General features: G+C 43.0%; 1 protein-coding gene across 2 annotated transcripts in view; it reads right to left on the bottom strand.

Moving 5' to 3' along the window:
* The window catches only part of Vap33 (VAMP-associated protein 33kDa), a 67,745-nt gene that overhangs the window by 31,849 nt on the left and 12,203 nt on the right, over nt 1-23,693 (bottom strand). For both annotated transcript variants that reach the window (XM_037428712.2, XM_037428714.2), the window contains exons 2-3: nt 10,236-10,388; nt 7,894-7,997 (exon numbers count right to left, since the gene is read on the bottom strand). In XM_037428712.2, the coding sequence (XP_037284609.1) occupies nt 7,894-7,997; nt 10,236-10,388 (257 nt within the window). The remainder of the gene's footprint in view (nt 1-7,893; nt 7,998-10,235; nt 10,389-23,693) is intronic.

The raw sequence follows: 23,693 nt of genomic DNA, 5'->3' as shown, positions 1-23,693 counted from the left end.
ATACTTGCACCCTTCACATGTTAAGGAATATGTGGGCAAAATTTCATGCTGATCGGGCTATCAGAAATACCAAAAACATGATGTCTCCCAAAAATGGATATTTAAATGCATTTTAAAGGTTTAAGTGAAAGCTCATCAATGCGAAAAGACATGTTTTTAAAAAAAGATGATTTCTTCCATCATGACAGCTTGGCAATTATGATTATTTTGAACATGTGGCTATAGCGAACTCCTCATGCAAAATTCAATGGCATGTAGCCAAGTGACAATTTCCAGGAAAATCTAGACAATGAGCTCTTTTAGTAGCCATCTTGTGCTCTTTTAAAAGAGATTTTAACCTACCAAGTTTATTTGCGATCTTAAGTTGTTTTTTTTTTTGTAGCGAAAGTAAAAAAACTATACTTGTCAAAGAAAAAAATATATATACTGATAGAAAAAAGTATTCTGCGACTCTGTGGGGGCGCTAACGCCCCCTGTAAAGTCTCTTGCATTTTGTGGCGCACGTGTTTCGTGCATAGCCTGCATTCGGTTTCACAACTACTGGGCGGTAGGTGGAGTTGTACTCGCAAGCTTTTATCACCACCATCATCATCATGGTTAGAACGGTAGCACCAGTGCCGACGCTTGGCGGCACATGAGAGAGAACCGGGCCTTTTCTGCCTGTGGCGGTTGGAGCGTACGGTTGTCTTGCGGCGGGCCGGGGTGACACTGCGGGCCCTCGTACTGAGCCAAACGTTGGCGAAGCCGCCTTGTGTGCGTTTTGTTATGTTGTTGAGTGTTGCAAAATTTTGTAAAGGTTGTTTTAGCTTGTTGATCACAATGAGTTATGTGTATTATTTCGGCTGGCGATATCATCGTTCTAAAAGTAGTTTAATAAATATGCGTAGTTTGGTTCGTTCCGACCATGTCTACTGCATCTGTTCACTCCAAGAGCATGGTGCTTTCAACACCGAGACTCCACCACTCACATCTCCCCTGATGGGGGGACGACGTGCCTTTGGAAATGAACTTTTTTGTTTCTGGTTGGATATTGATGAAAATTGGCACAAACACTTAGAATGGCCTCACAGTGCTTCCATAAAAAGTTTGAGGCGATACCACAAAAACTTCGAGAGACAAATTTATTTCTTCATTGAACCTCGTGGAGGGGCTGTAGGATTTATAAAACGACAAGAATAGTTAGTAAATACTGTACATGCAGCCAAATGTATGCTGAAAAGAGCTGCATTTTCAAAAAAATTTTTTTTTTGCTACACTAAAACTTGTAGTTAACGTTTTTTTCAGCGACACTGCAATGAGTACACTTGCACTACAAACATGAAGCCCCACGAAGAATTCTTTAGGGAGTAAAATGAAAAACTAAGATCGCAGCTCCCTGAAGCACAATTCAAGGAGCGTTATACCCAGGCCACACGGGCAGCGAAAATGGCATTTACCTCCTGATGCCTTCAGATTGAATGTCATTCGCGTGGTGCCACACGGCTGAACGAAATGGCATTCGCCCAAATGCTATTCGTCACCTAATGCCATCGCCAGAACTCATTCGACTGAGAAATGCGTACTCTCGACAGCACAGCTGATGAAGTAATTGTATAAAACAACATTTGATTCGACTGAAAGGAAACTTTTTGCGTATTTTATTTTCATTAATCACTTAAACAAGTGCTTTGAAACTTATCTTCAGCTGACAGACGCTGTAAAATAAATGCGACAGGCGCCATTTTCTTTTTACGCTGCGGATCTGGCTAGCTTTGGCTTAAGTTGCTACATTGTCGGTTGCAACGTCGTGAAACAAAATAACGAACGAAATCTAATGGCAGCGTAACATGCTTATTTATACATTTATCTTTTATCTGATGTGTATGAAGCTTGTAAACGCTTATTTTTTTTTTATTGCTACTCACCCAATGCTCATGAGGAAGGTGCTGCGATTGACACCATCAAGTCAAATGTCATTCGCTTTGAACGTAGAGCAGCGCTGCCGAACTAAATGTCATTCCAGAACCGAATGCCTTCGCTACCGAATGTCATTTTCTATGCTTGTGTGGCACGGGTATTACAAGACAAACGGAATGAAAATCTGTGAGCTGGTTGCAAAGATATCTGCTCCACGAACCAAGCATAATGCAAAAAAAAGAAACCTTACTGAGAAAACAGAGTTTCAAGTTTCGCCTTCTCTTTACGCCCATAAAACAGCTAAAAATTGTGATCTTATATTTGTCTGGTGATTTTTGATTTCTCAGACATGTGGCCTCTGTCCAATGTGCTTTTGCTGCCTTTTTTTTTTCATAACTTCCTTTTTTTTTATCCACAAAAAACAAGTATGGATTTCAAATTAAGTTTTCTATATGAAGGAGTGCTGTGATAGGCGTGACAGAAAATATCGTAATTGAGTAAGGCCATATAGTGAAATGATTACACATCTTTCTTGTGTTCAAGCTGTCATTAGCATACTTAAGTACTTCTTGATGACAAATAGTCACTGAACAATTTTATATAGATAGAGGTTTTGTTGCACCAGAAAAATGGCTCACTCCATGACAGCCTATACCTCCTTTCCAAATAACGAACAGTTATGGGCAGGAAATTGATGGCACAAGAATTTAGCAGTTTATTTAATTCTGCAAGTCAGGCATATAAAAACTCCTGCCCCTGCTTCATACATGTTCTTTGGCTCACACCATGGCTGCCTATACGTCCTTTCCAAATAACGAACAGTTATGGGCAGGAAACTGGTGGCACAAGAATTTAGAAGTTTATTTAATTCTGCGAGTCAGGCATATAAAAACTCCTGCCCCTGCTTCATACGTGTCCTTTTGCCACTCTAGCCGTGAAATCCATGATACAGCCGGTTGCGGAAACGCTAATCTATGAGGCTTTCCATAGGAAGCTTTAGAATAGCGCACCGCGAGCCCTTGCGGTGCGGTTGTTGCCACCGCACATGTGTCGTAACGCGAGCCGCCGTTTGCGTGTGGGGCCCAGCCGCAGAAAATCTGAAATAGCGGGCGACATGAGCCCGCATGTGGCCCACGAAGTGCTATGTGTAGCTTCCGTGCATTTGGGTTTACGATCAAGGCAAAAGTCCCCCCATACTTTTCCCTAGAGAAAGCAAATGCTATTCTAAATCTCATATGGTGCCCGCAACACCTGCAAACGATATTCTAAAGCTCCCTAATGTCTCGGAACATTCATGGATGCTCTATGAGACACGACTCCAAGCATGTCTAAATCGCATCACCAAAGCTTATTGACCACACTCCATACGACCATGAAGCGCGTAGCCGCGTGGACAGGGCAGCAGGCGCGTGATACACCCGGCGGCGGCGTTCAGCGATGATCCGCGAAATGAGTAGCTACGATGACAAAACATCGATGCGCACTGCCCTTGGTGTCACATTCTGGAGCGCCAACGCGCGCTAGCCGCTGTTCCGAGCAATCCTTGGCCGTGGAGTAGGAGGAGGGCGGGGTGATGAGCTTGACTGTGGGCAGGGGCGGATTATCCAGCGTTCAAAGGGTTCAAATGAACCGGGCCCTTTGGTTTTAGGGGGCCCCCCAAGGGCCATAAAAAAGTGGCAGGCTTCATTGTTTTGTTCAAGAAAGTTTTACCCTCCTGCTTGATTCCCCTGATAGAAACAGATTATCTATTCAATAATCAATAATCATGCTTCAAAGAGGTTATTTGTTGCATAACGTGCATTATCTTGAAGTCAGCTCACAGTTATGCAGTATGTGGCGAAAATTGGGGGACCCCAAAACTTTGCCTTTAACAGTTGAACGCGATAGCGGTGTCCTGTTTTTAATGTGTACTTCAAACACTTAGTGCATGAACCCTTTTCGAATTTACTATGCACTCACTACGTTGCCTTAAAGGAGTAGACGCAGTAGCGTGTGCGCCTTTTGTAGTGGGTGACCGGCATTACACCATGAAGTCATTATGATAGTCGCATGTTCTGACGCCTGCTGCCAATGGGCGCTTGTACCACCCATCATTGCTGCAAAATTCAGCGTTGTATTGTGGAGCATGTACATTGGATGCATGTGTTTGTAAATCATTTAAGTTACTTCCATTGCATTGCCAAGCAGAGGAAGTTATCTGGACTTTATTCACAAGCAGACGCGTGGCCTTGTGCTTTCTTTAATACCGCCTTGCGGGTCTCATGTCAGGGTCACAGCGAGATGCAGCCATTCGAGAGCGCCATATACTGTGCAAAGCAGTCAGCATGATTGAACGAAAAGGTAATCCAAAAAAGCATATCAATGTTTCTCTACATAGTAAGAAGAAATGAATTTGTTCCTTCATGGTTAGAAAAGATAGAAGCCCTGCTTACTATGAAGGAATTTTAAGGTGAAATGTGCTTTAGCAGTGCTTGACGGCTGTAGTAATTGTTCTGTCAGGTTTCTTGTGTATTGTAATATATTTACCTCGCCATCCCATGTGTGAAGTTTAACCGAAAATAAAGAAAAAAAAAACCGTGGCCTTGTGGTAGAACATCCGCTTGCCACGCAATTGACCCGGGTTCGATCCCCCCTGTGATGAGTGTTTTTTATTTTATTTGCAATGTTCTCGATTTTTCGGTCATGCATAACATGACGATTTTTCGCTTACAACCAACAACGCCGATGCTGGAATTTCTGGGAAACGAACTTTTAGCGCTATCGCGTTAAAAACCTTTCACTCGCCAAAGACCATGCATTTTGTAGAGGGAAGGAGCTGATCCAGCGGATTGACACACAGCGCAGCCTGACAAGATTTTAGCAGCTACAGTTCAACACGCAATGCGAAGGCACATAGAGAGTGGTTCCTGTTTGAAATATCGTTCAAATGGGCTGAATGAAAATATGCGCTATGAAGCTGAGGCATATTAAACGCTCCGGAGAGGTTTAGAATAAATATGGCTTTTGTTCCTTGCAGGGAAATAAAAAAAGCGTCAAGTGTCAAGCATGACCAGATGGCAAAGCGGGAAAAAAAGGGGGTAGGGCGAGGAGCCCCTTTACTTTTTTGATCCGGGCCCTCCGCACTGTTAATCCGGCCCTGACTGTGGAGTCTGCTGCCCATGCGTAAAATGCCCGTACGTGGTTCCGAGGAGCTAGCGAGTGATGTGTGAAGTGAAGAGGCACGTTGCCACGAGTGTGCCAGCGCTTCGTCCTTTTCCGCAGTCTCGCTGTCAGTGGAGTTAGGCCTAAAGACGACTCCGATCACGCGTTGCGCTCGTAGTAATCTGATCGTGCATCTGTTTACAGCTACTAACTAAAGCGTAATTATATCCCAAGTAATCGTCGAGCCGTGAACACGTCACAAAGTAGTTATTTTTGAGAGCCATGTCCTCGCGACGCACAAGCAGCAGACGACGATCTATCGGAGCGAGCATCGGGCCAATGGCGAGGCGTGCTGAGGCAACATGGCGGCCACAGCCAATCAGGGGCCTTGAAACGACCTTCAAACATTTGCTTTTTGTGCGCTTGTTTTTAAAGGGAGGATCCAGCAGAGGCGGGAAATTTTAAACACGGAGAAATATTTTTGATAAGCCCAAGAAGCCGGCTCCCAGTCAAGCCATCACGGAGGTATAATTAAAAAAAAATTGTTTTTTTTTTTGCAATTTCCAGAAAAAAGTTTCACTGCCTATAAGGGCGAAACAAATTTTCCAAAGAATTTCTGCGTGGTTTTCAGTGTAGATATTTTGAAATCACATAGAAAAAGGGTTCCAGAAACTGAAAACTTAATTTAAAAAATAGATTTTTCGCCATTTTTCGCGATACCAAAGCTGCTAGAGGGGGCCCTCTAACACTATTGAAGCCCCCATGTTTAATTTGTGGGTTGTGGACTAAAATACAGACAGGCTAATGCAGCAAAAATGGCAGTGATATCGGCACGCAGTCTGAAGTTATTCAACTTGGAAAATTCAGAATACAAGAAAGAAATTCCGACCCTCAACTAGATTTTCGAGGGGTCACTTTACCACATTTCACTCGCCCATGACGTTGGAAGGCTGCCCCAATGAATTAAGCTGGAAGCGCCTATGTAGGGGACGCTCGCACCACATTCTTTTTTTTTTTTTTTCAAAGTAATGTTGCGCGACTGCGTGACTGACGCCTAGCTTGCCAGAACGTGAACAGGAGCTACTGTGTCAAAGCAAGGTATTTTCTGCAACATACTGAGTCACTCCCTCCTCTTATTCTGAGAAAAGAACTTGTGGAACCACCAGGACAGCGAAGTACTGTTGACCCTTTGCGCATTGTTGCAATGGTGCACTGCACCCCTTTAACAGTGCACGTGCAGAAAGAGAGCTTGCTAACTCCCAGAAGCAAGAAGAGGGACGAAAGAGAAAGAGGGGTCTTTTACATGGATATCCCACACGCGCAAGCCAAAAATCCAGTGGCGAAATGGCAGCCAGCGTCTCTATCGTGCTTTTTAGTCGCAGTGACCTATTTTTTGTTGTTGTGGCCGCGTCTCTTCCAAGGTTCGATGAAAAAGAAGAGAATAAAAATTAAGCAGCTTAGTAACCTCAGTTTTGATCCTACACTAAGATTGCTTCTAATGCTACATTTATCCAAGCATATGGCGACAACCTTGCGGCATCATTTCCTCCAGCAAAGTTTTGGCGAGTGCCACAACCTGGTGATGCGATCGGCAGTGATGTAGCGACATTATTTCGTGATTAAAATACTAAATCATTTAATAACTATGCTAAAATCGTCTCCAGCTATCGGTCTACGCAAACCATAAATAATAAAAAAAAGGTGCTTCAATAGTGTTGGCGGGCCCCTTTAAGGGCCTCAATTTTTATTGTATGGTAAAGTAATCCATGTATTGTACGGTATGATAACCTTCTATCCTTATACTGAAGGACAACTACTGCTTAATTGCGAATACATATCAATTTATCACATATGCCCTAAAGTTCCACAAATACTTTTGTGTTATATTTTAAAATTAGACTGCATTTTTGCTCAACAGAAACTGTCATTTTCAATCAAGTTAATTATCTGGCACCAAGCATAGCTTCACATGTATCAGCACCCATACATTAGTCATTTTATTTAACTAAGGCAAATTTTACCACTGCAGGTACAACACTTTTTATTGCATATAAGCTACATACCAAGCTCTGTTTCACCGCAAGAGCGAGGCAATAAATAGTAAGGCAAGTAGTAACCTTTAGCATCCGACCTGGCATGAGTCGAGAACACTGGCATAAGAAAACGCGACTGCTGCAGCAAAGAAAGTGATCTTTGCTCAGTCGTTTCAGTGCAAACCAAGGGCTGAGAACACTGAATGTACAAAGATAGGCATGAACTCTCTGCTAAACCCTACCAGGACAGGGAATGGTGTGCAACTGCACTCAGCAGCTCAATGTATGCATTTCTTGCCAGGTCATCCTTCCTGCATCCTACATGGGTCTTTTCCACAATAAAAGCCGGCCGACATATTTCTTCTCTGCTTGAGCCGCAATTGTGGGTTGCCTCTGCACGCCTTCAACTCGCATATAAAACATACGAGCAGGGCAATGGTACCCACCTTTGACTTTACACGGAATCTCACAGCAACAGTGACAGAAAAAGTGCCTGGAGTGCCCACAAAATTGGTATTGCAACAAAAGTTGAACGTATAAAGGGCCATAAGATTATTGAATATTATTCATTTACTATACACATTCACATCAATTCCCTTTGTACTACTTATCCATGCTGAATCAGGGGAAGCCACAACCAGTTACTGCTAGTTAGAATTTCAATACATTTAAGAGCCCCAACATTTATAAAAACGGAAAGTAGCCAACCAACTGACAATGCACTTTTGTGGAATAACATGAACTGTAACAAGTAAAACATTTGCCCAGAAACTATTACCTGAAAAATACAAGCATAAAGAATGATGTCAAATGTTTCACGCACCACGGTATCCTGATTTACATCACCATCCGGAGCAATCATGGTTTGGACCATAAACTTGTGCTTGTTCTTTTCTGTTGGGTCATACTCAAATGGCTGGAGCATGACTGCAAGTCCAGGGGGTAAATAAGTGTTAGGACAGCCTAATAGTCCAAAAGTAAACAACAGGCTCAATCATATTCACCTGAATACTTTGGAATGCAGATGAATGCTGCAATGCATTCTTTACGACAAGGGGACCTCTTATTAAAGTTTAACACAGGGACCTCCCAATAATAGGAGGTCCCCTGGCAGTTTCAACCGATTGCTTCCTTCAGGACCCTCTAATAATTTACAAAAATAGGCCAGTTCATCTATGCCCCATAAGAATAGAACTGAACTTTCAGAAAAGCCAAAATAACCCTGCTCATCGAATAGTGCAATAATGCGCAGAAAATTTGCATGGGTTTTTTATAAAGCATTACAATTGAAGAAACATTTATACCGTTCCGGAAACTGAATGTTGTTCTACAGTAGTTGCTCTGATCCAAGCTAAACAGGAGGCCAGCAGTGCAAGGCTTATTTAATTCGCAAATTGAAGCAAGGGATATTTCAAATGGCAAGCCTGCAAGGAGAAAGATCACGAAAGTGAAAATGAACATTTAGGCTATCGGTAGCATGAACTACAAAGAAAATATGTTTGTGTTCCAGGAAGAGAAAGTTTCAAGCTGAAGGAATATCTGTCATGCTTTGAAGTCCAAACCCAGGACCGATGTCTTTCCGGAGTGGTTGCTCAAACACCTGAGCTAATCAGGAAACCTAGCTAGCTGATGGCTGAATTATTTGAATATAGCAAGCGAGCTTCTTCAGAACGGATGTGCCACATTCAGTATCCTTTGCCTCAAGATGCAATTCAGACTGACATTAATCGTAATAGGCAAACTCTGTTGCAGTAAAATATGGTAAATTCAGATTTCATGAGACTGAAAAAAGAAAGGCCTGCATCAATCAAATGCAGAATTATCAAAAGTGCCTAGAAAGCTATAAAAAAGTGTCCATTACATCAATGCATTTTCTTCTTATCGAATACTCAATTTCAGTACATATTATGCACAAGAGCAGTGTAAAACCCACAACTTTATCATTCACAACCACATTCAGGATATGACCGCAGTTCAGGACTCCGGTGCCTTTCACCAAAACGTGCTCTAAACCTTCAGCTGCGACCAACGCACTTGATATTTTATTATTATTTTTTTTGCTGGAAAACTCGCTAGCAACTCATCATTTGTACAGATATCTTAAACTTTGAAACTTTTTTCACTAATACTCTTCTATAACACATTGCCACAAATAGGGCAAATGTTAATTTCGCTCCTTTATGAACTATTTTACACCTTGCAGGCTCCCTCAGACCCCGACAGATGTATATACATTAGAGCAAAAGCTGCTGAAACCAGCAAGAAGCCAAGCAATGACAGTATTATAGAGCGCCCTAACATCACGCTGCTTGATTTTAAAAAAGTAAAGAAAAAAAGAGAGGAACATTGTTATGCAAAACACACTTGGAGCATTTTGTTCCCAATATACTGAATTAGCAGCCACTGCTATTTTTTTGTGTGTGAGATTTAGTTATTTTATAATTATTTTATTATTTTGTTATAGAATAAAAAACCTGTGTTTTCGTTGCAACTACAATAGGCAATTGCAAATTAAAAACAAGTGACATATAAATTAAAAGAAGGATGCAGAAGACTCAACACTGGCTGTACTTTTAAGAATGGGTAATCATTTTATTGTGCACTAAGCACAATCATTATGAACATGGCCATGCCGTGGTCACACAAATGACGAATTTTAAATCGAACAAATTTAACTTCTGCTTCCTACGTTGAGTGCACCCAACATTTATTTGCATACAGCAAAAAATATATTTCTATAATGGCCACTGATAAGTCACAGCAAATACCTTACTGGGTGTGCAAAACTGGTAATTCAAGAAAACCAGAAAAATAAATGTGCCAATTTATTGTGAAGAGTGCAAAATGTGCGACAGATGCAAATTTGGAAGCGATTAGCAGGTTGCCAAATTCAATTACCAACCTTCTCTATGTTTATACCTACTCTGGAAAGAGAATTAGAAGCTACTCTTGAAACTTTATTAGAAAAATTTATATTGCTTTCTTAGAACATTAACTCACATATGACTTCGCAAATGTATGTTTCCTAATTGAGGTCCGAAATAATGCTATGACACATGCACGCACACAAAAATAAAAAAAGCTGAGGGTTCAAAGGAATTAAACAAACGAACAGAAAAAAAAAACATTTTAAGACAAACCAGGAGATAAATACAGGATACTTACCAGCCACTTGGACGGCTTGCTTGGGTTCAAGGATGCCACTGTTGGGACGCACACAATAGCGCTTTGGTGCCGTTGTTTTTACTTTGAAGCAGATTCGCTTGTCTGTTGGGTTGGACAACTTTAGGTGAGAAGTAACCACATCATTGAAAGGGCCTGTGTGGTACATAAACATGAGGGAAATGACATTAGGTTATGTTTCACACAAACTTGACAGCAACTTTCAAAGCAAGATCCAGATAGCTAAGCACAATAAACTACGACACATTTTCAATACCAAACTTCTCATAGGTAATTAGAATCAAAATATTGCTGCCTGTTTTCAGTTATAAAAATGCACCTGCAAGAACTATAAATGCACTGTTATTACCTACAGACCTGAAAAAAGTACTTGTTTTATTTAATATTAGCTACAGACCTAGAAGAAGAATTTGTAATTTCATTTATACAATGTCCCTACTCTTATTCACTGGTTCACAGATGATTTTAACATTGTTTTAAGGTGTTCAAGCACTTGGAACAATAAATTTTGAGTGACGGCTGCATTTCCGATGGAGGCGGAAATGTTGTAGGCCCGTGTGCTCAGATTTGGGTGCACGTTAAAGAACCCCAGGTGGTCTAAATTTCTGGAGCCCTCCACTACGGCGTCTCTCATAATCATATAGTGGTTTTGGGACGTTAAACCCCACATATCAATCATCAATAAATTTTGAGTGAGAGTCCAGTCTCGAGTTAACAGAGTTACATGAAAAGTATGCAGACAACAATGCCAGGGAAAGTATAGGGGATGATATTAGAAGCAATTCCAATGTAAATGGATCAAAAAAAGGATATTACTTGCCACCGGAAGGATCCGAACCTGCGACCTTTGAATAACGCGTTCGATGCTGTACTACTGCTCTACGATGCTCTACCACTACCACTCACTGCTCTACCACACGTTATTTGAAAGTCGATAGCCCTGCGATAGCCACTCAAAATCTTAAGGAAATAGCATCCCACTTTTACGAAATACCGTAATACTACTCTAGTTTCTGTCATTGAGAGCACACTTTCGGAATCTGGGCACTGCATGTGGAAAGAAATGGAACAATAACAATACCTGGAGTTTTGCAACCAAAAATCGTTTTGCAGCAATATTACATAGTGAAGGGCTGTGAAAATTTAGAACATTTGGTGTTCTTTGCCGCGCACTGACGTTGTGCAGTACATGAGCCTCTACCATTTTGGCTCCATTGAAATGCGACTGCCATGGCCGGAATCGAAAGCAGAAACTTTTGAGCCAGCAGCTGAACCCTGTAACCGCTCACCACCACGACTAACAGGAAAAAATGTAACGATGGTGCAGCAGTATCAGCAAGTGAGCGATTGACGCACCAGGTACCATCTCTTACCTAAAATATGACATCACACCTACCATAAAACAAGTGACACATCTGCCTGCACAGTGCAGAGCGTACCACACCCAAATAAACATTTCTCACTATGCCACTGAATGCCATTGGTGGTGTGCTGCCAGAACCACCTAAAGAGCAGCACAACAGCGAGGTAAATAATAATAATTGATGGGTTTTACGTCCCAAGACCGCAATATGATAATGAAAGAGACGAGATTGAAAGACACGAGATCATAATAAGTACACGAGATTTGAGCATTTTCGCTGCAGACGTTTACTATACTAGTCGCTCCATGAGGCGATAACTGGAGTCAAGGTTTACATGCTCGCTCAATAGATGCAAAACTTTCATGAGTCGGCTAGATAAAATGCACTACGTGAAGAGATGAGCAGCTAACTTCAATAGTAATCTTCTAAGTGAGTGTGATTCTAAAGTGTGCATGGTGCAACTGCATGTGAAATACACCACCTCACGACCCCATCACCTGAATCAAAAGTTAGTGTCAGTATACTTCGTGACAACTTTTTTTTGACAGAACTGTGGAAGCAACAGAACCAAAGCGCAAGCCTATATCCGAGCCAAGAAATACAATTTAAATTTACTGATAATTTTCTTATTAGTCTGGCTGATAAACATTGCTTGATTTATTATGAGACTCAAACAGTTGCAGGAAGACATAGGTGAAATACATTTACTGTTCACTTTGAAAGGACGCCTTTCTCTCCATTTTTTTTTTTTTTTTTACCGCACCACTTTTTCAGCACGGCCATTTTCCAAAGTAAATATGGCATCCGCAACGTGAGAGGGTCAGTGTGCATCCACAAATGAGCTGTTTAATTCAAGAGAAATATACTCGTAATATGACACTAAAATGTATACTGAACCATCGGAATGTTTCTCCCATACCCATTCTTCATTGATATAATTTTCTAGATGCGTTAACGATTCAAGCAAGCAAAACCGAAATCAGCTGCAAGCTGAAGTACTACTTGTGGAGGAACACAAATATGCGGAAGCCCTGCCTTCGTAGCCTCAGCTCCAATGTCAAGATAAGTTGTCGCTGAGTATTGACTGCGAGATTAAGCAGAGTCGCCGCCTGGCCGCAACTGGCTGAAGTGGCGAAGTGTGGATTGCTCCGTGCGTCATCTGCTAGCCACGGCATGTTTCTACGTGCGCGTATATCATGCACGTTCTCAAAGTGTGGTTTGTCCGGTCATGTAAGCACAAGTCTGTTTCTATGTATGCCTGAAACGACGTACGAAAGCATTTGGTCTTGCTCGGCTGCTGATGCATTGTAATAAAATCGGCGAGTGCAGCTTTCCAGAGTGCTGTTTATTGTCATCGTACCCTCCATTCACCAGAATAATTTCAGAGTGGGTGCCTCTTTCTGTTTCAAGCACATCGCAAAATGCTCTAGGCATCCTCCCAAACGTGACCGCTAATAAATGGTGTGCGAAGGTAGTGTTCTATAGCGACTTGATTGTAAAAAAAAAAAAAAAAAACACAACAGGCTCTAGTCCGTGCATTTTTCCGTTGTTGGAAGGTGTACAACTAACAACTACGGTACTATAGTTTTATCAATCATGCGAAGAGCCTTAGTTGGGTTTATCTGGCCATGGTACCACTGCTTAGAAATATTACTATCGCATAAACTGTGACACATCGGTACTTAAACTGCATTTAAAACAGAGTTACTGTGCGCAACCGTGTGCTTAGATTTAAAGGGACACTAAAGTCAAATATTTACATCAGGGTGAAAGCTCAATGTATAACATCTAAAATGACAATATTATCAACAACAGTGCCCTACTTGCCAAGAAATTAAGGTAAATGCACAAGAACACAAGCACCGCAGTAGGACATTTTCAAAATGATCCCAATGACATCAGACGGACCGCCTACAATTAATTACTAGTAATCGATCTAACTGCACTAAATAAAGAACCTTCCGTGCATCAAGGGACACAATAGAATGCAGCTTGTTTGTTTCTGTTTGATTCATGGAAAAAAGAAGCGCCGGACGTTACTATGGGGAATGGCGCGAGTGGTTCGAAAATTCAACTTTCGTATGGTTACACAGCCATCTAGCTGGGCGTAGTTGAAACAAAGACGCCTGCAATCTCTAAGCCAATGGGCGGGAAATTGATCAATGGCCGTTGTTGCTGCTGTGGCTCCCACTGCTTTCGGTCTGCTGCTACTAGCGCAGTGAAGCTGGGCAACGTTGTGCACAGCAACAGTGATGCGAGACGGTTTGGTCGATCAGCTTCTTGAGGCGAGTAATTTGAAGTGCGCTAACCCCGATGCGGAGCAGTAAAACACGATTTTATTTCAAAATAGGCCCTTCCTTCGCACGAAAGTAACACTACGACGTTTCTGGACCGCCATTTCAACAATTAACATTGACTTAATAGTTGGCTTTAGTGTCCCTTTAAGAATGCTTTAAAAAGCCTAGTCGTTGAAAATCGATTCAAACGGCATGCCTTACATATAATGTCGTATAATTTTACTGAAAATTCTGTCTTTCTTACGTTGTCTTCAGCGATTGTGTGGCATTGTTAGTGACCAACGGAAGGCAGTGGTAATTTTTTGCCTGAAAAAAAAACATTGTCCTATTAACCCGACCTTTCGTTATAGCACTGTCATGCACGTAATTCATCGATGACAGCTTTCTGCTGAACTCATATATAAGATTTTATATTTTTACTGGGGTAAGAACATGTGCATACACGTGGTAAACGCAGTGTAGCTCAAAGCATTGTCAGCCACTAAGGTTTCCTGACGAGACTTATCGACTGCCCACATTTTGTGGCGACCAGAATGAGAGAGAAAAAAAAAATACGCATAAAAGGTGCGAACGATGGTACCGAACTAATCACACAGATGCGCACGCTTTTTACGATCTTTCTTTCTCTCTTTTTTTGTAGTATTCAGATGACAAATATGTAAATGAATAGTTCAGTTACGCTACAGCAGTGCGTAGCAGGCAGAACACAAGCTAACCACGTACAAACCACAGCAAAGACGTGATTTAGTGCGAAAGCCTGAAGAGAGTAACCCAGGGCGAGCATCCCTATGAAAGGCCAAATGCGCTTTACTCGCGGGTAATGTTAACCTTGCATATGAGTCGTGCACCGATTCAATAGAAAAGAGCGTAGATATTGTCACGTCGCTCCAGGGGGTGTCGACAAGGTTTATTGACGTCTGAGCAACAGGGCTTTGGTTATTGACGTCTGAGCAACAAAGCGGGGAGGGGGGGGGATGCGCACTTCTTTCTTCACTGTGGTGTGAGCCTTCACCTTGGCATACGACCCACTACTAGAAGTAGGGAGCAATATTAACAGTAAATTGCAGTAAACACATTTTATCCGCAGACAATCTGCTCAGACCGTACGCTATGAAGCCCCTGCTGCTTGTATACGTATACGTGCCGCCGCACGCCTATCCACACTTTCGCGGGACGGTGCTGCCACCTATAGCCCGATCTCGCCGCAAAGAGTCATGCCACTTGCCAGTAACCTCTCCTAGCAGACTTTTTAAACAGAAAAAAGGAGCATTTTCTAATCAACCAGAGCGTGGACCCTTCTACCTTGCGACTTCCCCCGCGAAAAGATCACGTCGTATAACAATATTACAGCTTATTACCGTGAGAACCACAAAACACATGCAGCCCTGCATGCAGACCTCTTAAGGAAACGGGCTACGATCTGGAGGCAAATCCAAACGGATTCTTTTCCCAGCCCTTATTGGCTGTCTAAAATTTATCCAGAAGACATTCAACCCAATTGTCGACATTGTAGGTGCACGAATGCTACTCAAAATCACATTCTTAGGGAATGCAAGGGGAACCCAACACCAAAAACAATACTGCCAGCTTCCTCCCTCGAGGCGAGGGAGTCGCTCCTGTCGTCAAATGACTACAGTCTTAAAGGGGCACTGAAACACTTTTTCACCATGAAACAAATTTACTGGGTGAGCTTATTGCCTCACGAATTCAACGCCGTCAAAATTTTAAGAATCCATCCTGTGCGAGTGAAGTTACGAAGATTTCTCGCATGCTGCTATTGCATCTCTCTTCTCTCGTCTTGACAAAAGCGCTAGAAGCTAAGCAGAGAGGAATGGCAGGGGCAAAGAGAATACATCACACACGCCTCGTGACTTCGAGCACTTTATTTTTATTTTCTTCGAATGTGCGACTTTTTCAGTGTGATCTCGTGTGTACGCATGGACAAGTCACGGCCTTGGTAACGACCGAGTGTGCCATGTTCAAATCGGCCAATGGCTGATAGATTAGCTTTCTACGAGCGATTTTTGAGCGTCTTCTGCCATTTGCCGAGAGAAGAGAAAGCAATTTTTAGCCGACTTTGATAAATTATTGTGAATTTCAGGCCGCGTGCTGCGCTATAATATTTGGCTCGCGTGTTGTCGGGAGCCTCTACAACCGATCCGCAGCGTTTTCTGTTGCAGGGCCCCTTTAAGGCAGAAGTGATTAACTAGGCCAAAATGGTCGCGGAAAGCTTTTGGCCACCACCCATTCAACCACCAGCAAGTTGTGCCGTTAATAAAGTTGTTTCTGTCTCTCTTCATGGACTTGCTCGAAAGTACACAGGCAGTCGTTGCCTCCACTGTACATTTTTTGGAGGCCCAGCATATTTTAAACATCCCAGAGGCAATTGTGGCAGCCCACAGGAAACTTCTCTCGAAAAGGATGTGGTGCTTATGTGCATGCAGTTTTGTTTGCTCCCGTGGCCAGCTATTTTTACAAGAAAGCCCCTCTGAGTCCTGCCTCTCTCAGCCCTCTCTGAAACCAAAACTGTGATTGGGTGCCATAAAAACATCCTGAAAAAAAAAAAAAAACGTGGCTGAGCAAATTAGGTATCGGGCCACAAAAAGTGGGTCATGAAGAGTTGCAAAAAAGAATTTGTTGCAGCATCATCTGTACTTATGTACAGGAAACAGCTAATGGCCGGCATGTATAGCACCCAGATAGCACAAAAGATAGCACAAAACGTCCATCATACCTTCACGTTTGTTTTCACTCTCGAGAGCACCGTGTTCTCGAGTGTTTTTATATTTGTTTTCATGCGCAGTGGCAGTTTACCCCAGAGTTGCTTGAACATTTCAGGGTTTTTTACAGTGTTGTTGGTATTTATGCAACTCGTCTATTAGCGCAGTACTTCAATAGCAAAAAACATGTAAAATTCTTGTGTCAGCACTTTTAATAAAGCATTTGGGTACGCCACAGGAAAAATCTGTCGACAATTCAAAGGGGCCCTGCAACACTCTTACACGTAATCATCCAATAGCTTCATTAAAAGGGATTATTGCCCGATGGATCGACTGCCACAGAAATGTTTAGAATCTGTCAAGTATAAGCAAAGTTGGTGATCTGCCATATGCTTCAAGCATTTTATCCTTTCATACTAGTCAGTGAATTGAAAGCTTTGCAAGGATGATAATATCTGGGGCTTTACATTCTTAAACCACTGTATGATTATGAGATATGCCGTAGTGAAGGGTTGATTAATTGATTGATTGATATGTGGGGTTTAATGTCCCGAAACCACCATATGATTATGAGAGACGCCGTAGTGGAGGGCTCCGGAAATTTTGACCACCTGGGGCACTTTAACGTACACCCAAATCTGAGCACACGGGCCTACAACAATTCCGCCTTTATCGGAAATGCAGCCACCGCAGTTGGGATTCGATCCCGCGACCTGCGGGTCAGCAGCCGAGTACCTTAGCCACTAAACCACCACGGCGGGGCGCCGTAGTGGAGGGCTCCAGCAATTTTGACCATCTGGTGTTTTTTAATGTGCGCCGACATCGCACAGCACACAGGCTTCTACCATTTTACCTCTAATGAAACAAGACTGCTACGGCTGGGATCGAATTTCCGACCTTCGGGTCGGCAACCGAGCACCTTAAACACTACGGCGGATGAATGCTACGCATGGAGAGTGCGACAAAGAGATACAACCATTCAGTGTGTGTCGTGACTTTTAGTATTTCCTTCCTTTTTTTTTTTTTTTTTCTTAAAACGCACAGCTTACTTTCAGCGTGACCACGAGCGTGTGCATGGGCACAGCATCTCACGACGGCCACGATAACTATGCTGCTCTTGATACACAAACATGCTAATAGTGTGAACTTTTGGTTTATGATGTGGTCATTTGGGTTTATGGCATCATTTGTCGAGAGAAGAGGCAAAGATGTCTAGCAGACTGAGAACTGTAAATTCTAGGCTGCATACCGGACTAAATGTATGGCTCGTGTGTTTGCAGAAGCCTGAACTACCAATCAGTGGTGCTTCATGACCATGCTAATAAAGTGTTGCATGACTCATTAAACTGCTGTAGCAGTTATAAAAAAGCTTTGGCAACTTTGACCAGACTGATTTATTCTTTTGTACCACTCCCTAAAATTTACAATCATTCTTACATCAGAATATCCTAAAAAATTAACCAGAAACACTTTCGTTATTTATAGCTTCACCTAAACAATCAGGATGTTTGTAACAACTGATCTTGTCATTTTAGATACTATAAGCTCTACCTAGACAAGCATGATGTCCATAAATATTTTTCTAATTATGAAGAGCAGCTGGACACAGTCCTCATGTTATAGATCCTCATTTGCTTCCTCCTTTCTTTTTTTGTGGAGTTTAGCAAATTTGTCTTCAAAAGTATAAATAGAACAGCTTGAAGGTATATTGACACAAATATTTTCGGTCTGTTTTATTTCCAAACTCTCAAGGTCCTGAAAAAGTAAACTGGCAGGGATCAATACACACTGAAAAATTAACCACAATATGTTTTTAAAAGCTAGTTTCAGTTACTACTGCACCCAGACATGACATGGAATGAGCTTCTTGTGTACTCGCACAAGTGGCCATATTGTAAGTTTCAGTAGCAGAGGTCATCATAACTAACCATACTTGTACATAAAGTCGCCAAGATTGATAATGTAGCCCGCTATCACACTAGTGTCGATGTCAATAGGTCTGCCATGTGAAATTTTGCTTCAATACCAAATAAAACACTGATGAGCATTGTCACAAGCAAGAGCCCGTAGGAGGGAAGAAGACAATTAGGAGTGCACAAAATTCAAAAAGGCATGAACGCGTGCACTGTGCAACAAGACGGGGGCGCGTGACCGTAGCGGCGATTGGCGCGCGAGCAGCGACGAGCTGGCATTGTCGATGTGGGCTTCGCAAGAAAAGGTTGCATCATCGGCAAAAGCACTGGGAACGGGAGCGGCAGGACAGCAACTCGGCTACATGTGAAGCGGGCGTACTGAAAAGAAGACTAAGACCTCGGCAAGGTTCGAGGGAGGCTACTTGGGAAGCAGCCACCGTGCACAGCAAGCGCCGATATTTCTGGCGCAATCCACCTTCGAAGTAACACCGGAGACAGTCCTCGGGTGGCCAGGTCACCGTACAGCACTGGGTATCGCCAGCGGCTGCTAAGCCCAACCACCGGAGACAGTCCTCGGGTGGCCAGGTCACCGTACAGCACTGGGTATCGCCAGCGGCTGCTAAGCCCAACCACCAAGACATCGCCATGTCAGCAGCAACATCAGGCGACGGCAATAACGGGTGACCACATCGACAACGTTCGTCGGGAGCGTCGAGATCCCCAACTGGTACCGGGTGCGGCCAATCAAGACATTGGCATCAAGATGATCAATGGTGACAAGTAAGAGCGGCCCGAATCTTGAGAAAATATGAGGCTAGAGACGCCCGACGTTGACCAGGATGGTTTAGCGTGTAGTGCTCTGAGTGTAAGCTCAGTGTGAGTTTGAACTTGAAGTTATTACTCTTGATTTTGTGCATTTTTTGTACATAGAGGGTGTGCTGTGCGGGTGCTTATTAAATGTTGTGTGTTGTTAATGTGGTCATGTCTCAGTTCATCACCCGCAGCAATAACCACTCGTAATCAGTGAAAAGCATTTACTTGGCTTTGGACTTGTTCAGCGTAATTCCTGTAAACATGTGATTTGTATGACAGAGTAACTCAACTTCGGTACTCTCTAAACAGTCCTCACAAGGTTCGGGAACTGAAAACGAAAGAATTCAATCCTCAAGACGCACATGCCAAAACCTAGATGTGGTTGAAACCTGAAATTTTAAGTGCGAAGGATTTTTTAGCAAACCAAAGGCACCAACTTTCTTTTACCTTTGTATACGTCTCGCTGGTCTTATGGCTGCCTGCTTAACTTGTCATATAAATGTACAAAAAGTAGCATAGGAAGGTATGAGTGTATGATGAACGTGACTGCCACATCACTATGTGATAACAGGAAGAGCATTTCGAATATGTCACAACACCTTTTCCTCTATTCACAAGTGGCACATATCCCCAATACCATGGCTCATAGTATGTGGGTATGAGCCACAGGTGACCCACTGCATAATCAAATCATAAACAGCCAGGACAGGCATTATAAACTTGAAGAGCTTCAAGAAGCCCAAGACACTGAAAAGACCAGTGCCAATGTCAGCACCGGTATTGCGAGAGAAAAATCTCTGCTGATGCAAAGAATAAAATACAGGTTTCAACCAGGAGCTGAATTCGGGCATTCTCTGCGATAGTAGGGTATTCTACCATAGAGTCATGACAGATATTGAAGTCGCTTTAAAAGAAAAAACACTATGCAGGTTAGATGTAGAGAAAATGTCAGCTGTGGTTGCGGTGCTGGCTATCCTCTAATAAAAACATGTGTGAAGGTGATGTGTAGACGAGCAATAAACATTGCACGTCTACGCCTACGACTTGGCAAGGTATATTCAGACATTGCTTTGATTGATATGTGGAGTTTAACATCCCAAAACCACCTTATGATTATGAGAGACACCGTAGTGGAGGACTCCAAAATTTCGACCACCAGGGGTTCTTCAATGAGCACCCAAATCTGAGCACACGGGCCTACAGCATTTCCGCCTGCATCAGAAATGCAGCCGCCACAGCCGGAATTCGATCCTGCCACCTGCAGGTCAGCAGCTGAGTACTTTAGCCACTATACCGCCGCGGCGGGGCTATTCAGGCATTGCCCGAACGAAAGAAATACACTAAAACATGCTACCTCCCATATGCACATCATTGCAGCATACCATGCTCTTCATTTTGATAAAACTGACTTCTGTACCCTGAATGAGCAATGATCGAGCTGTAAGCTACCCTTTAAACTCCCATGTGTCGTCTACATGCCTGGTAAGCTTGCGACAGGCTCACACTTACTCAATTTACACAAGCACGATGCACCAATCCACTTCTCAACGCTAGGCTCTCAGCCAAAAAGTGCAGTGTAGACAACTTCTTGCTGACTGCTTCACATTAAACCAATTCTCACAATGCATGGAATATGCCTGCATCCTGAACTTTGCAAGCAAATACATAGGTAAGCATTTTCAAATTTTGCCATTAAATCTTGCTGCTGAGGCCAGGATCAACACCCGGCATCTTGGGCTTAGCACAGCCGAATGCCGTAATGCCACTATGGCGAACTATTGCAGTATGTGCATTGCAGACATCATATCAGCAAAGTATATACAGAGTGCATGAAATTAACCAGTCAAATTTTCAGCCTTTGGACTGCAGTATGCTCCCATGAACTATGTCCTTGCTAAAAGTAGGCAGTGTTTCCCACAATTTAGAGAGCTGATTTGAGCTAAAATCAAGGTCATACATGGAAATGCCCTATACAAAATTAAAGGGACTGTCTACCTGTCGGAAAAATTATTGTGATTGTGGTGCAAATGAAAAGATTGTTCATCACATCGGTGGCAACGAGCATACTTTCAAGCCGGAAAAAAAGGAATTATAATTTTAACTTGATGTTGAAAGTCAACAAAGTGACCGCTGGCGTCACCCAACAGCCAATGTGGTCAATCTTGACACGCTATTGGTAGAAGAAATCCTCAAAGGTAGACTTATTTTGCCTAAAAACAAACACGTTTAACTTGAAATTGTATTTTATGCACTTGAGGCAGCTTTAGGTTGAGCCAGATACCAATTTGTTTTTTTTTCCTCACGCGTTCCAATAGGCCCCCGGTGCCGCTGCCGGCAGTGTGTTCGCTTGCCTGCATGCCTACCTGCAAAAGGTGAAAAAACGCAGCCCTGCCGTCTGCCACGCTAATTAGAACAACAAAAAAGTGTGTGCGTGCTTTAAAGAACTACTAATGAATCTCTTCACAAGATATTTGTGAAGAGATTAAACAAACTTGATGAAGCCTGCAAAAAACTGCACGTGGTTTCGGTTTTCGACTTTCACCGGCACCGACCAGTGTTGTGGGCGTTCATCCCACCAATGGAAGACATAATGCGGACAGAAAAATTCTGTTTTAAAGATTTCTATTCACTTTCCAGAGAAACCGCTGCAAGGTTAGAGGCTTCACATAGTATGCTTTTTACTGCAACACAAAACTGGAGAGCTATGAAAGACGGTAGACAGCCCCTTTACCCTCTCGCTATGCCAACCATAGCACGAGATTTTGGCTAATCATTCATTCAGTCATAGCATGCAATGTCACAACTGAATACTTGCAAAAAAACATGATTGCAAAGATAATGTCGGTCTTTGTATCTAGCAGAATGCTTGTAGACACTGGTAAAGCCAAGTGAAGAGAATGCTTTTTTTGGCAGCAAACTTACATCCTTGGCTGCCAGTTTATAAGACAGTTTCACTTTATAAAGCATTTCTTAGGCCACTTCCCTGCCTTAAAGGGCCACTCACCAGGTTTGACAATTTTGAGCTGACAAGCGCAATGCGTAGATGAGGCATTCATGATGACGCCTGCCAAAATTTGCAACGCTACACACCGCGAAAATGGGTCAAATTTCAAGATTAACGGTGCTTCCCCTCCCCTTTGCCGGCGCGCGCCTAGAGAATGAGTGCATGATGTGCGCGTATGAATGGCCCTACGTACATGGCAATGCAGCGCTGTTGGTCCTCTACGTAGACGACTCTGCTCCGACGTTGCAGACAGTGGCACGCGATATGGCGAAAATTATTTAACACGGCATGCATAGTTTATGTAATTTGTCGCTTGAAAAGATCAATAAAACTCTAGATAAATAATGAGACAGAATAAGGGAATGTGAGCATCTTTTTCAGTTTTTCTCCCACGAATTGCAACGAGATGCGGGGCTAATGTGTCGGCGTTTCGCATGCGTTCGTCTCCCCTTGGTCAGCGCATGGAGCAGACGACCGCCGTGGAACGCTCCTACGCGATCGCGTACTCATTGTGCTCATCTATTCTGCCGCGTCTAAGCCAGCATTTACAAACCATCCCGCAGAAACAGGCAGAAGACCACAAAATAACGCTGGTCAACAAAGCAACGCCGCTCGCATGCTCGAGGGTTCGACTTGTTTGGGCACGTCATGCGCACGTCACCTCTTGGTGGGATGCCAGAGAGGGTGGGGAAGAGATTTGGCTTGCGAAGGCTATGCAGAGGAGCGGCAAGGGTTTCGAGCTCGCCTCCTCTCATCCTCATTTCGCGCCGCTTAAAACCCGTTTTCTCTGCTCGTGATGAACCGATTCAAAAAATTTTTGTGGCAAGATGTTCCTTATCGGACACCCAACAACTTCCACTTTCTAACTAAAACTTGTTATGGGGCCTGGTGAGTGGCCCTTTAAGACCAAACGACTGACGAACCAACCGATCGACAATGTAAACCTACAGAACTGAATGCATCGCCTTATCACTCTGACAGCACACACTCTTTCCACATCGGTACCTTGCTTTAGCATTCTTCAGCCGGCACCCGGCAGAGTTCTGTTTATCACTAGCTCTGAAATGCCACCATGCACCGTGAGGAAGCTTGCTGCTTCTGTGCAGCGGTCTCGAAAACCTGAAAGTGTTCTAATTATGCATCTTTAGTATCTACCATACAATGCTTGCTATAATTGGTACAACCAATAGTGATGCAATGAAAATTAACATGTATTTAAAGTATTGTGAATACATTTCACAATTGAAAACAAATGGTCTTAGAAGAAAGCGTGGGTCTCAGTCGCATTCTCAGCCAGCTAGCATGGATAAGGAGAGTTCACAAGTAATA

The sequence above is a fragment of the Rhipicephalus microplus genome, unplaced genomic scaffold (assembly GCF_043290135.1).
Source record: "Rhipicephalus microplus isolate Deutch F79 unplaced genomic scaffold, USDA_Rmic scaffold_48, whole genome shotgun sequence".
Taxonomy (NCBI): domain Eukaryota; kingdom Metazoa; phylum Arthropoda; class Arachnida; order Ixodida; family Ixodidae; genus Rhipicephalus; species Rhipicephalus microplus.
The sequence above is the reverse complement of the archived record's forward strand: the minus strand, read 5'-3'. Positions and strand labels throughout refer to the sequence as shown.